General features: G+C 42.1%; 1 protein-coding gene across 2 annotated transcripts in view; it reads right to left on the reverse strand.

The window, feature by feature from the left end:
- EPHA4 (EPH receptor A4) overlaps positions 1-13,799 on the reverse strand; it is a 118,256-nt gene that overhangs the window by 72,165 nt on the left and 32,292 nt on the right. For both annotated transcript variants that reach the window (XM_072867810.1, XM_072867809.1), the window contains exon 4: positions 3,148-3,303. In XM_072867810.1, coding sequence (XP_072723911.1) covers positions 3,148-3,303 — 156 coding nt within the window. The remainder of the gene's footprint in view (positions 1-3,147; positions 3,304-13,799) is intronic.

Raw genomic sequence — 13,799 nt, forward strand, 5'->3', positions numbered from 1 at the left:
GAGTTTGAGTTATTTGTTTAGATTGGATGCCTAGCTTACCTGAAGGCACAGTTTTTACAACTCAACAATGGACGGAGATATCAGACAGTGGCGTTATGGAATGAGAAAACTGGAACATCTCTGCTGACCAGCGCATGAGGAAGTAGGTGTTGCTTTTATTACTTATCATGGGAATTGCAAGAAAGGAAAAGGAAGGGGAATTCTCCAATTTAGCACAATCAGGCTAATGGAAAGTCATAACAGTCTTCCTCCCCCAACCTAGAAGGTGAGATAAGTGACGAGGCCAGCCAGTTTATTGCTAAAGGAAATCAATAGCCAAGGGTCAAAGCTTTACGAAAACACATCCTAAGAAGGCTGAAGTTCTTAATCTTAAAAACTGTTTAGAAATAACAAAGAAAGGATCAATCCATTCCAGGTGTTCTCTCCAAATTACCCAATGTTACTTTTATTCACCTGGTCTAATAGTTCTCCAAGTGGACAGAAACCTGATTTTACAAGCCAGTGGAGCAGAGTCTATCTTTTTGCTAGAAGAATGGATCTCAGATACTGTGTTTTATTTCTTCATTAGCGTGCCGTCACACTGAGCGATTACTAAATGCAGGGCTGAATGAGAATACCAGGGTTAAAGAGAGCATAATGAACAAAGAAGGTGCCTGATTATTATGGCTGTCAGCACAAGGGAATTGGGTTTGTCACCTGGTTTAACCAACTGGTAAGAACTGATTAGAGTCTGACTCTGTCTGAAAGAACCTTTGATGTTTACACCCCCTTCTGTCTCCACATCTTGTCAGGAAAGGCAGACATATGGGGAGCTTCTTCCAGAGGGGCTTCCTTCAGCAGAGGCCCTTGAAATGCTGTCACTTGCCTCAAACGTGTGGGCAGAAGGCTACTCGGTGTGGGGAGCACAGCAAACGAACTGCTCCCCCAGGAGCCCCTTGCACCCCACTCCTTGCGCAACAGTGCACCACAGACACAGGGCTGCATTTTGTGCCTGTGCAGGTACCACCATCATAGCAATGTTCAAAAACTGCTAAGGCAGACCTCAAAGCAGGGATATTAGCAAGCACAGCAGTGGGGGCAGGGGGAGCAAAGCTGCCTCACAAGCCAGCTCAGAAATAACCTCTGTGTCTTCCTTCACCTTGGATCACAGAAAAAGAAGCCCTTAAGCTACAGGAAAATTCAAAGCTATGAAATGGGACTTCCAGAGACAGGCCTGTTTCCCAAGACCAGATGTCCGTGGATTGTGGTGTTGGCTTGCCTCTGCATGCCAACTCCCCCTAGACTGCTGCAGAGATGAAGACTGAGGCCAGCACCATGGCCCTTGCCTGCTCTTCTTCCCTCTTCATATTTTCAGGGTAAAAGACCAAGATCAGGGACTTCAACTTTGACTGACCTCTGAAGACAGGATTGGGGAAGGGTGCCAGAAGTAGGCCCAAGACTTGACAAAAAAGGATTAAGCTTGCAGGGGCACATTTTGCAATACAAGCAAACATACATACCATTTGCTCATAATTCCCCCATCTGGAAGTGTTTTGCTCTCTCCTCATACTTCACTCACTGCACATGCCTATTTAAATTCAACCATTTGATTACTAATTTGATTTCAATTTGGTCAGGATATCACTCACTAGGACCAGGGCTTTATGAGAAACTTTTGCTGGTATAATGTTATTTAGGGTGTACCTTCCAAACAATAGTTTTATTGTTGCAAAAAGACATTTTTCCTATCAAAATGGTCAAGCTTTATATCTCCTAGTGTAAATTATATTATATTATAAAAAGCATGTTCCTACCCACTTCAGCAAGGTTTCACAATACAGTTAAGACCTCCATCCCCAGTCAACATTTGGCAAAGGATATACAGACCTCTCTGCTTTCCTACTAAGCAAAAGCAGCTGCTCCTGGCTGTGCCCAGATCTGCTTAACCACCACGCAGCAAAACTCACAGCTGAAAAGGAGATCACTGAAGAAGAGCTGGAATCAAGGGGGTGTGGGGAAGGGATGAGTGCTCGCTTAGTTACGGACATACTTTGTTTCTGCCTTGTAAGGGAGAAATTAAGATTTAAATAAATGTGAGTCATCTCTCCAAAATTAATTTGGAATATATTAAAATGCTACAAAAGAAATATCTCAGCCTTCCCTCACTCATAGACACACACACACTCTCTACATAAATATACAGCTGAACTCCTAAAATCTGGAAGCATTTCCAATAGCGTTCAGGGAAAGCCACACATGGATATCCCCTGGTAAAATACAGCCCTTTCACTTATTGTTTCAAACTGCTCTGCTCCTATAGAAGTGAAAACCAAAGAACTAGATGATCACAATTTAACACCAGGGCATGCCTGGAATCCCAGGTCTTTAGCTGCATGAGCCATTAACCAACATGTAGGACAAGGAGTCGTTCCAGCAACTCTGTGGGTGTGCTCAGTGCACTACACCTCTTGTTCTCCCTGCTGAAGGCATTTTGGTGGAACTAAAGCAAATTCCATTTGCTGTACATGATGCATTTATCTACAAAGGATAAAATAAACCATATTTTGGGTGTTTGTTTCATTAAGGTTTAAGATTTATTATTACCACCCCTTTCAGAGGAACACTTTTATGTTACTAAGGGTCACCAGCTATATTTTGAGCAAATTAGATATATGATGAGATTATAAATATTACCTATTTACCCTAGCTCACACAATTATGAGAAAAGCTTCCACAATTTCTACAAATATCAATATTTAAAGAGATGAAAGGTGATGTGATCTACTGCAGACAGGTCCTCAGACTGGAACTTAGACCAGTATTTCATTTCCAACTCTGTTACTGAGGTGTACAAGTCACTCCTCTTTTGCGGCTTTGTCTCCTCCCAGTCTCCTGATTTATTTAGACTGTAATCTCTCAACGGTCAGTGCAACCATGTCACTGTTATGAATTCAGGGCTGAGAACTAACACTTTCTCTCCCAGAACTGTGATCCAAAATGCAAACTGCATCTGCAAAGGGCTGTAAGAGCTACTGCATGCTGCTCTCAGAAGCTGGACACTTCTTAGACACAGATCTCAGGGCAATATTTTCTACATACAGAGTGAAAGAAAGACAGGAGAAGAAACAGATTATAAAAGGGGAAGAGACTGTTCAAAGACCAACTTACGAGTGCAGGGCATGGAGGCAGCATCATTTTCAGCTCGGAAAAAGCCCCGATCGCAGGTGCAGGAGGTAGAGCCTTCCCAGATGGAGTAGCTGTGAGGCGGGCATTTGGCACAAGCAACATCTGTCGAGAGAGCCTTGTAGTATCCGATTTTGCAAGCTAGATGGAGGAACAGGAAGGGAGAGTGTTACTTGCCCAGGCTGTGATCATAAATTGCTAGCTTACTTATTCAAAATCAAGGCAGGAGACATTTGAAAGAGATCTCATGATGTCCTCTTAGGCCCAGGTGAAGAATTAACAACTGTCACACTCTTAATGAGTAATCCTATGTCAGGGGACACTGATTTCTAATTCCAACAAGAGCCATTTTAAACGCTGGCTTGGAGATGGTAAAAAACAAAATTATACTCTTCTGTTGACACTGCCAGAGAATCAGCTGCCTCTTTGTGCTTACTGTGGAGTTGTATGTTGCTTAAGCCATGTCCACCTGCATTCGCACACACACAGAGAGCACGACAAAAGGGGTGCAATTGGTTTATTCTGTGACCACTTAAGGAATGGCAGCTGACAGTCAGACACTGCCAATTTTTAAGAGGGAGCGGGACAAGAACCCACTGGGATCGGCAGCGAGGCCCTCAGCCTAACATGCCCGGAAATGGCACGTCTCCCTCCTGGCAAGGCAGAATTCATTTTGCTCTTTCTCCCCAAGGGAGGAAATCAGCAATGCTCTCCCATCCTCGAAGCCAGGGCACAGCAGTAACTGCTCCACTGCCACCAGGTCCCACGTGCAGTTGGCAAGCTTTCGGTGACATCATCTTCATAAATGCAATGCTTACACGGATGGCTACTTTTACATCACTTGGAAAAAACTCATTAGCATCATTAATAACACATTTTAATAGTGGCTAACAAGTATGTCATCCTAGAAAATTCTCCCTTGGCTAGAGATAAAAGCCCACCATCACCACTGTCTTTCAGCGCTACAGAGAAAAGAGAAAATACCCAGGCACACAAATGCGTAAAAAGCAAAGGTTGCTCCCAGTATTTACCATGTGACTCACTCTCGCATCTCGTCATTTATCACCTACACTACCTTTAGGGTTCCTCTGCTCTGCTCAGGCTCCAGAACACAGGGCGCAGCCCCGCACACAGCCAGGGCTCGCTCTTTCTGTTTTACCCTTCCCCTAGTCCCCCTCATTCTTTCCCTCTTTCTCTTATGAATCCCTCCCTCCAATGGGAAGTGGAGAGGGCTTTTAGTAACACATTTATAAAACAGCAAGTTACTTCATTCTTATTAACCAAAGCCATTTATGGAATTTCCTTAACAAGTCCTTACTTTACGACGTGCCGTGCATCATCTGTAAGAGCACTGGGAGATCAGTCCGCTTTCGCTCACTGTGGCTGTCACTGGACCAGAGGATCTTACAAAAACACATTGCTCAAGTGGCTAAGATTTATGCTTTCAGAGTTTACATGCATCATGTTATTAGATAAGGTTCAACTTGCACGGTGCTTTTTGGCCATGCTTCAAACAGCCTTGGGGTTTCGATTAAAATCAGAAACCACAGCTTTGGCAGGAAGAATCATGGGGGTCAAACCCAGCCTCCCAACGTCAGGCACAATTAGTCCCTGAGCACAAATACAAACCCACTGGGTACGGCCTATCAGCCAGGAAGTTGCAGTACACAAAGGCAACTCATGCAAAATAGCTTATTCTGCTTGTGATGTGAATTGCCCAGGAAAAAAAAAAAAACACCATGGAAAATTACGTTTCATTTTTTGATGTGATTTGCAATATCTGATGAGTGAGTTGTACTATCACTACATGTCCTCTTGTGCCTGGTTTAACAACAGCAGCAGTCAAGTGGCAGATTCTCATCTGAGATATTATTCCCGGTTTTCACTGCCACAGCTCAGATCAGAAATAGGCCTGAGCCTGTATATGACCAGGACAGACACTAACAGGAGGAATCTTGCTGCCATATATAAAGATAAGGCATGGAAAAACAGAATACAAGAGGAGACCAGGCTGACTGCTCTTATCCACAAAATTCCCCCTATTATTCAAGGTTGTTAAAATAAAACATGTAAACTCTAACATTACTGTTAATATGAACATCATAGTTCACAGAAGTTATTATTAAATAAAGAGCTGTCTTTTGCATCTTCCTAGTATTAAAATACTTAGAAGATAAACAATCTAGTACAAGGCTGAAGATCCTGCTTGGGCTGTAACATGCTGTTGGAAAGGTAGGAAAATGTCACAGGTAAAGGTTTTTGCGACCATTCCTCCTCCTCACTGTCTTTTCAGACTCAGAATAGATGGATACAGTGGGTACTGCAAGGTCAACAGTCTGTAATTCAAGGATTTTTTTCCCCCGTTTCATGCAGTGTATTTTGTTTTCTACTATATTAAGCCAAGATCATTAATATTGCAAGACCCGAAGAAAGCTCTCCAAACGCAGTGGCTGCTCCTAAAGCACACACAGCCATTTTGCTTCAAAAATCACCTACTCCTGAACAGTTAAGTTTTCTTCATTTTACCATGCTCAGAGATTCACCACGTCTCAGCACGTGGCATAAAATGACATTAAAAGAACGTGTTGCATTAAACCAGTAGTTCTTTGCCCCTAAGAGCTCCATGGTACCGTCACTTAAAAACTTGAATCTAATCCTGTAAAAGCTGTTCTTAGCATGAAGTACTGCTGACACACCTATTAAAACCAGGGCATGTTAAGGCTACGGATGGGCTTTTTTTGAAGGTTAATGATTTAGCAGGCAAACAAGAAGCCTGTACAGAACCTGTTCCCTGAAAGTCTTTATTGCTTGCTCATGACAAATCTTCATGCGGCTGCTTTTCTAGGAAGGATTTGCTGGGTGAGACCCGGCATGAATGGCGTTCTTACACAGCTTTCGAAAGATACCATTGTAAAAAGATTAGTTCACATGTGCAATGCAAACTTTGAATTCAATTCCTTAGCCTTGCCTTAATTACTTCTTTCTGTTAGGTTGTGGGTTTTGTTTTGTTTTTTTTTTTTAAAGAGAAAAATCTTTTCTCGCACTCAGATCACCCACAAACATAACAAGGTTACAATCACCTGCACTAGATCCAAGGAAAGTTCTTAAACAAAAATATTTTCAGTATGAAAAAGCTCACAGTTTTTTCTCAGAACAAATCACATCACTTTTAAATGGACATCAGCTTGAAATAATTATGTTGATATCTTTGAGTTGCAATGTTAAAATCTTTTTAATTTATATTTCTCTTAAAGTGAGACAGGATTTGTCAAACATTGCTGTCATCACTATGTGCCCTTTTTTTTTTTTTTTTTTTTAATTTACCAGTGTGTTACATGTTAAAACTGCAAAAACTGCTCTGAAAAATTGTGGAACTTCAGTCAAGTCTAGATGTAAATTTTCTCAATCTGTTTTTCAAACTCCATTTTCTCATTAAGACCTGATTTTCAGACTCTTATGGCTTTCTCAAAAAAAAAAAAAAGAATGCATGTGTGGGCTGGAAAGTCTGCTTGCTTGGTCTCTCCAAATGCTGAATCTTCTATCAGAAAATTTCAGCCAGCAATTTCAGAATTTAAAAACTCAACTTATAGTGGATGGGGTTCTAGTCACATTCTTTTTAGTCACAGCTACAATAAAATATATGTATTAAATTTTTTTAAACTATTTTTAAATAAGCTATGCTTTTTTTTATTTGGGGGAAAGAAAAATCTTTTAAAAAATTACTTTTGCAAATTTAAAATTGTTAAAAAATTCCCCCAGTGCTTGCTCTTAAATTATTCCTTTGTCCTTGTTGAAATGGCAATGAATATTTCCATCATAGTTTGGAAAAGGCTTGACATGCTTAATAGTTCTTTTAAAAAAAAAAAAAAAAAAAAAGACGATAATATCTTGCAAAGGCTTGGATAAAGAAACTATCCCAATCTCTTTGTTGGCAAGTTCCTAAATCATTAAAAATGCAGTGCATATCATAAAAATCTCAGCGAGCTCCAGTTCAAGGCTTTGGTAGTGCCATGGAGGCAGCGCTCTGGTCAAGAAGGCTAAGTGGGACTCTGAACTGGGGAGGGAAGAGGCCCCAGAGCCAGGTGGAGCTGGCTGAGCTCTGAGCAGAAGACAGGGCGGGGAAGGTCCAAGCAAGCCAGCCCTAAGCTGACAGCCGCTGGGCAGGAGCTCCTGCAGCAACCATGGCCCAATGCCAGAAGAAACAGTTTCTACCTGCTGCCTCAGCCTCTGCTGAAGAGGCACAGGAATGCAGGACTGCAGAACCATCACCCTATAGATCACCATGCTAAAGGCTGAGATCTCCAAATGAGTTCTGCAAGGAAACGGCCCTCAACCGGGACAGGCTCAGCAACCGAACACAAACCACACTCTCGCTGGACCCCTCCTTCCCAAAAGGGACCAGCGCACCACTAAGAACATTTATTATCACAGGCTAGTGAGTAATATAGCTAAAAACCTGTGGGTTAGCTGAAATTTCAGAAGCGATGCATTTAATACTTTCCATTTTCTGAAGCAGAAAAATGCATCAGCTACACAGTCATGAAAATTTCGAAATTTCTTGAGATGCAATTTTGAATCAAATCTCCCTCCACGCACAACAGAAGAGGGGAAACTTTTTTTATGTCAGTGATTGTAGCCAACTTTAATGAAAAACCCTAAAATAATATTATTGATGGAATGAAGGACAAAGCAAATAATTTAAGAAAAGATATTGCAGTGTCAGTCTTATAAATTTCAGTGAGAAAATAAATTTGTGTTTAAAGACTTGAAATACGCTATCAAAGTATTTTTTCTTGTCTTTCATCACTGGTTACTTTTTCTCCAGCTCTTCCCTGTCTGGAAATATTTTAAGCTCATGTTTTAACTGCACCCTTAGGAATAAAAAGTTACTTTTATTTTTCCCCTCTAATGTTGTTCTTATTCTTTAAGAGGCTGAATTTTCTCTCTCGGATTGTAACAAAACCACATCTGCCACATAAGTAGGCAGCATCTCCTCAGCTCTCTTTTACTGTTATTACCATTTCTGAACAGATTTTTGTGTGTTAATTATAGAACTCAATTGTTTGGATAGTCTCTTTTGATGAGCTTTCTGCCCTGCACCATGAACCCCTCCGTTATTGTACAGCTGTTTTACTTCCAAATGCTCATCAGGGTTTTCTAATTGTCAAGCTGTCCCAGCGACTAGTTCTTTTGACCTAAAAGTCAAAGAAAGAGAGTCACCCTTGCCTCCCCGACATGAATACCACAGGAGTCCCAGTGGCCCCCCTAATACCTACAAGACAATGCCTTTCCAGATCATTGCCACTACAAGCATAATTGGGTTTTGGGTGAAATGAGAAGATTTTAAATAGGATGAATTAATGAGTTTCTTGTAAAATTAAGTCGTTCTCCTGGTCCAATCTAATTACTCACTGTAATGCCCCTGAGGGTGATAAATAAAGATCCTTAGAAGCTGGGGGGGGGGAAGGAAAAGCTTTCTCTTGAGCCTTTCTTAACAGTCAAGTTGTAGAATTTGATGCGATATACCAAATGCTGTTTCCAAATAACGTCAGATTCCTTTGATGTTCACATTGTAAGATCTTTGCCTCCTGTTAATAATGACTGTACCATTGCTACAAATGAAAACAAGTTCCTCATCTTTCACTCCTATCTCTGATAAGAAAACCACTATTTCTACACACTAAGCATATATTTCTGTTGCAGGAATGACACAAGGAAACACAAACACAATCCCACTAGGGAAAGAGCCTAGACTGTTTGACTTCAGAGTACTTTTACTCCATGATTGGGTACAAATCTGGGAAGTTCAAAACAGAAATAAAGGGACCTTGGAGCACAAATGTACTATGATGCAAAATCCAAACTCTGTTTAAGCCACTCAGACTGTGCACGCAGGTACACTTGCAGGCACACACACAGACCTCCTGCGCAAAGCTACCGCATAAACTGAGTGGAGAAGCTTTTCACACAGCCAACCTTAAAAACAACCTTAAAAAATCCCCTCATCTTTGGTTATTTTTTTTCCCAGTGTAGCAACCTTGGCTACAAGGCTGCAGCTTGCACTGTGGTTTGGTTTTTTTGTTTGTTTTTAAACACCAGGGACTGACCCCGCGATGACAGGAGAGCTGCAGTCCTGGCAGAAGCAGAGGAAAGCGCAGCCATCCCAGACAGCCCACAGGCGCGCTCCTCTGCTGGGCTGCACCGGGCTTCCTCTGACGGTTCCTACAGCGGGGACCAGAGGTCTGGCAGCCAGTCACTGTGGGTGATGTGACCCTGCTGCTGCTGCTCACCTCGCACCCACATCCCTCCCAGAGCTGGCTGCAAGCAGAGTGCGGTCCCTCTCCCCCACCGCCCTGGACAAGCCCAGCCTGTGCACCAGGCGGCTTCTGCTCAGCTGCCAAGAGGCTCACCTTCCTCCATCCCCCAGGCACCCAACGCGGTGAGAGGAGAGTGACCCTTGCAAGGCCAAGGTCCACATCCTCCAAAGGAGACCTCATCTGGGCGGATTTTTCCCAATGCAATAATTCTAAACGTTAGAAGACAGACACCAGGCACGTGGTCTCCAGCTGCACAGCACCACAGAGGCATCTCTCCATCAGCCACCTGCACCCACCCAAGCACCTACAGCAGCCACTGTGGGAGGACTCAGCCATGCCGGACCAAACGATGGTGGCTCTTCTGTGGATGACTGTTGCAGCCCTTTTAGCCATCAGGAAAGGCTCAGCTGCAGACAGCAGGACAAGGAAGAAGAGGATAGCATCCCAAGGCAGTGGCTGTACATAGTCACAGCAGTACTCAGAAACCTTTGGCAATCTAACAGTGCGCTGCCTGGTGTGCATCCATGGTGAGATAATGATCACCTCACTGATAGGTGGCTAGATTTTTTTTTTTTTTTTTTTTTTGGTTCCTAAGAGACAAGTCAGCTGTCTACTTCCGTTTCAGAAGTTAAAAGGAGTCAGGACCAAGGAGCTAGAGAGATCTTTGGTGTGGAAATAAATCCCAGTCACCATCCAAAGTCTCTTCTTGAATCCTCAGGAGGTAAAGGGATGAGGCGCTCACTGCTAACTGCAAGGCACTGACTGCCACAGCCTGTCAAAGACGGCTGGGAGTGGCCATACGCTGACATCAGACAAATCCCTCTGCACCCTCAGACGCATCCCATCAAGTCGCACAGACTTGTATATGTCCACTTCACTTAACTGCCCCTTAACTCAGTGCTCTCCTGTAACACTTCCACAGACTCTGCTGGACCCAGAAGGCCAGGTGGCCAACCTTACCAGTGAAAACCAAGGCAAAAAAGCATTCAGTACCTCAGCCTTTTCCATGTCCTTGGTCACTAGGTCTCCTGCCCCACCAAGCAGTGGGACCATATTTTCCTCAGCCTTCCTTTTGGTACCTGCAGAAGCAGGTGTCCTTGGTGTCCTTCATATCCCTCACTAGGTCCAATTCCAGCCAAGCTTTGGCTTTCCTAAATCCTCCACTGCATCCTCAGGCAATGGCTAGGTTATACAGTCCTCCTGGGCACAGTCCTCCAGTCCTTCCCTTGTGTGTCTGAGCTGTGCCTGGGGCTCCCTGCCCATCCACCCCAGCCTTCTGCTACACCTGCTTTGCCTTCTGCAGCTGCAATGGGCTGTTTGTGTGCTTTCAGCAGCTTGTCCTTTACAACCCACCAGGTCATGTGGGCTTCTTCACTGCCCTCCTGACAAGCAAATTCTTGAACAAGCCAAAATCTGCTCTCTCAAAGCCCAGGGCTTTAATTTTTTTTTAATATACAGTGAAATAAAACAGGAGAAATGACGAAGTCACTAGCTCAGCAACAGGACAGGACATCTGATACAGCAATCTGTTCAAGAGAGCACTACAGGCACAAACAAAACTGCCAGGTGTATGATACAAGAACCAGAACGGCCTATTAATCCCAGCCAAGGAGGTCTTGTTCACCCGGGTATCATTTTCTTGATACAGCCTTCAGAATCAATTGCCAGACATTTTTACCGAGCAGCCGTGCACTTGGAGACCACATACTGTGGGCACAGACCCACAGCACCGCTGGCATCCTTACACTTCCAAATCCTCTCTGTAGGGACAGAGTTTGTATTTTTGGAGTGCCACTCCTAAGCAGTATCAGTTCTCCTGGGTTTTACACAGAGAAATGCTATGCTTGTCTTCTACAGAAACTTTTCAAACTAACTTTTATCTCATATGAAAGAAACATAATTATGCTGATAACCCAATCATTTCAAAAGCTGAAACCTACTTTATCAATCGCCCTTTTCTAAGGAAACTAGGCAGTGAAAAGCATAAAAGAAAAAATTAAATACATATACAATTCATATGTTAAATAAGTTCAATAGGCACATACATGGAAAAGCCCAAAAACTGAAAAATTAGTTTTTATGCTTAAAAACTATTAAGAATTATTCTGAACTTTGCTACACAGCTGATAGATCACAACTGCTAAAAAAGAACCTCTCAAAAATATAAAAACTTTATTTAGATATAGAAACTAGAAATATGAAAAAAAATCATATTTCTATGAATTAATAATAATAGCTTACATATGCAACACACATCTTTGCTATAGCTGTGGTATTGGGGGGAAATAGTTGGGGGTGAGTTCAACATTTTCCACATCATGATTGCTACTGATCTTTGGTAGTGCCCTGATCTTGCATTAGCACTGTCAACACCGCCTGCATAAGCTGCTTCTAGCCCCGTGCTCGGACAGTCAGCTGAAAAGTCTCATCAAGACATTGTAAAAGGAAAAACAGTCCCCGGACAGAATATTTGCTGCATTGGGGTTTTGCCTGAAATTAAAACAAAAATTAGAAAGCTAAAAATTCAGGGTCTGGGTGAAACAATTCCTGACTAAGAAAAAAACCCAGACCAAAAACCTTTCTCAGTGAGAAGTCAGCACTTTCCACAAGGAATGAAAATCCCAACCTGCTCTGCTCTCTACAGGAAGATATTTGCTAGGACTGGCAATCGCAAGTGAAGTGGCCAGCACTCCACCAACGGGAAATGGAAAGGACTGTTTGTCCTTGCAATGTCTGCAGGAGGGGTCCCTTCCTTTCCAGGCAGCTGTAGGATCCAATTCAGCAGAGTATTAAAAGTACACATAACTTCACATTTAAGTGCCTTAATGAAGAGGGATGGACATACTGCTGAACTGGGGACTTGGCTCAATGGTTTGCCTTTTTTTTTTTTTTTTTTTTTAAATATTTAAACAATAAACAGATATCCTGGTATGGTAACGACTCCTTTTCTCAGAAACAGCAATTGAGTGGCTGTGTCCTTTTTCAGTGCAGAGAGTACTAACATTGCTATCACGCTTGTGCAAGTGCTAAGAGGATCTTTAAAATATTACTGAGTCAAGTGTTCGGATGTTCTCCATTTCAGAGTGCTCAAGCTGTCACTGTGTTCTATCACAGACTTCATCTAACTTTGAAAGTTTAATCACCTTTATACAAGCTGTGAGATTTAAGAGATGAGTCAACTAATCAGTTTCAAATAATTACTCAATTAGAAAAACAAGTTGATGGTTTCCCTTGAACAGAAGCAGCACGACGAGAATCACAAAACTAACAGATTTTTAAGCAAACCTAAGAAGTTAAGGGTTTTTTAATATAAAATAAAATAAAAACAAACATAGAAAAATGTGATTTTTGTTCTTTAAGCAACTAAATTTTACAGGAAAAAAAATCATTACTAAAGTTTTACAATATACTCCAGCGAAAGCTGATTAATTGGCCTGAATCTCCACATTAACAAGCCCTAATCCTCTTGTCAGGAGACCTGCTTACAAGCTTCTCTCCCCAGTCAGTGTAAAAGCACTGATGGGAACACAGATCTGTATCTCAAAGCACTGTCCAGCCAGCCTGGGATTATCTCTCATCTTCTAAATCTTAACAGCTCTGTAGAAAGGCAATTAAACTTCCAAAGTTAGATGAAGCCTGTGATAGAGCACAGTAGCAGCTTGAGCAGTTTGACATGGAAAGCCTAACATAGCTCCGACATTACTGTTTGAAAGGTCTATTTGCTCCTCACACAAGCATCAGCTGACATCAACTGAGGGTCTTGGACTTAGAAAAAGAGTGTACTTGTAAGATATTAAAGAGCATCTAACATGTTATTTTCAGTTATTTTAAAATTGCTTGTATTTTATACATGCTAATGAGACATTGCAAGTTGGCTGAAATAATTATTACAATAATACCCTTTTAACGAATTTTCTATTGTCAAGAATTTGTGGATTGATCCTGCACATAAATCCTTTAATGCTGTCTCCTTTGTGCAAGTGGAATTTCACTCCGCAGCAGAACTCAGCATAGCTGTAATGTTTTCTGCTACTGTTTGAACTTGTATCATGGCTGTGATGGAGCCACATCATGCCAGCAAACTGAAAACTACAGTGTTTTTCTGGGCTTTTTTATTTTTGGGTTAACTGTGAACAGCCCGGAACAGAGTTCAAGCTCTAATCTCCGGAGCTATAGCAAGATGCCTTAATATGGTTTAATCATCACATCCTCTCTAAATGCCTGTATGACATTTTTAAAAAAAAAAAAAAAAAAAAAAAAAAAAGAGAAAAGCTGTTTTGGTCTCCCCGGAGAATTGCTTGACACAAAGGTTTTGGAAGA

This window comes from Ciconia boyciana, chromosome 7 (assembly GCF_034638445.1).
Source record: "Ciconia boyciana chromosome 7, ASM3463844v1, whole genome shotgun sequence".
Classification (NCBI taxonomy): Eukaryota; Metazoa; Chordata; class Aves; order Ciconiiformes; family Ciconiidae; genus Ciconia; species Ciconia boyciana.